Genomic DNA, 731 nt, shown 5'->3' with positions numbered 1-731 from the left:
AGATTTCCGCTTCCCCCCCATTTCCGCCCCCCCAATTCCGAGGTTTTCCCCCCAAATTTCCGTTTTTTCCCAAAATCCCGCTTTTTCCCCCCAAATCGCGCCGTTACCTGCGGGGTGCGGTGCAGCTCGTACAGGCTCAGCTCCCAGGTCTTGCTGGCGCTCTGCGCGCTGGCGGGGGCGGCCATGGCCCCAAAATCCCCAAATTCCCCCAAAATTCCCCAAAATCCCCCGAAATCGCCCCAAAATCCCGCCCGAGCCGCGCGACGCCGCCGCCGCTTCCGGGTGGCGCCGCCTGATGACGTCACGGCGGCGGCGGCCAATGGGAGGCGCCGCTGGGTTCGGCCAATGGCAGCGGGAAGTGGGCGTGGTTACGGTGGGCGGGGCGTGGTTTTGACCGTATTTGGGGTGGGAAAGGGGCGTGGTTATGTAGATTAACAGGGCGGGGGTTAAGCCGCGCGTGTGCTCTGTTTGGGGGCGTGGTTATGCAGATGAAGAGCGGAAAGGGGCGTGGTTTAAAGGCTATTCTTGAACTGTTTTAGGGCGTGGTTATGCAGATAAAGGGGCGGGGTTTAAACAACGTTCGGGTCCCCGTTTGGGGGCGTGGTTATGTAAATGAAGGAGGTTGGGGGGCGTGGCTTAAACCACGCTCGAACGCAGGTTTGGGGTTCGGATATGCAAATGAAGGGGGCGTGGTCTCTACACAGGGCTGCCGTTTTGGGGAGTGGCTATGC

At 60.7% G+C, this 731-nt stretch overlaps 1 protein-coding gene across 1 annotated transcript in view; it reads right to left on the bottom strand.

Moving 5' to 3' along the window:
- The window catches only part of LOC120509946 (E3 ubiquitin-protein ligase RING2-A-like), a 12,530-nt gene extending 12,246 nt beyond the window's left edge, over positions 1-284 (bottom strand). The window contains exon 1 of the mRNA XM_039725222.1: positions 108-284. Within this exon, the coding sequence (XP_039581156.1) occupies positions 108-185 (78 nt within the window). The 5' untranslated portion in view covers positions 186-284. The remainder of the gene's footprint in view (positions 1-107) is intronic.
- Between the last annotated feature and the right edge of the window lie 447 nt (positions 285-731).

Source organism: Passer montanus, unplaced genomic scaffold (assembly GCF_014805655.1).
Source record: "Passer montanus isolate IOZ18808 unplaced genomic scaffold, ASM1480565v1 scaffold549, whole genome shotgun sequence".
Classification (NCBI taxonomy): domain Eukaryota; kingdom Metazoa; phylum Chordata; class Aves; order Passeriformes; family Passeridae; genus Passer; species Passer montanus.
This window is presented reverse-complemented; position numbering and strand designations above follow the sequence as displayed.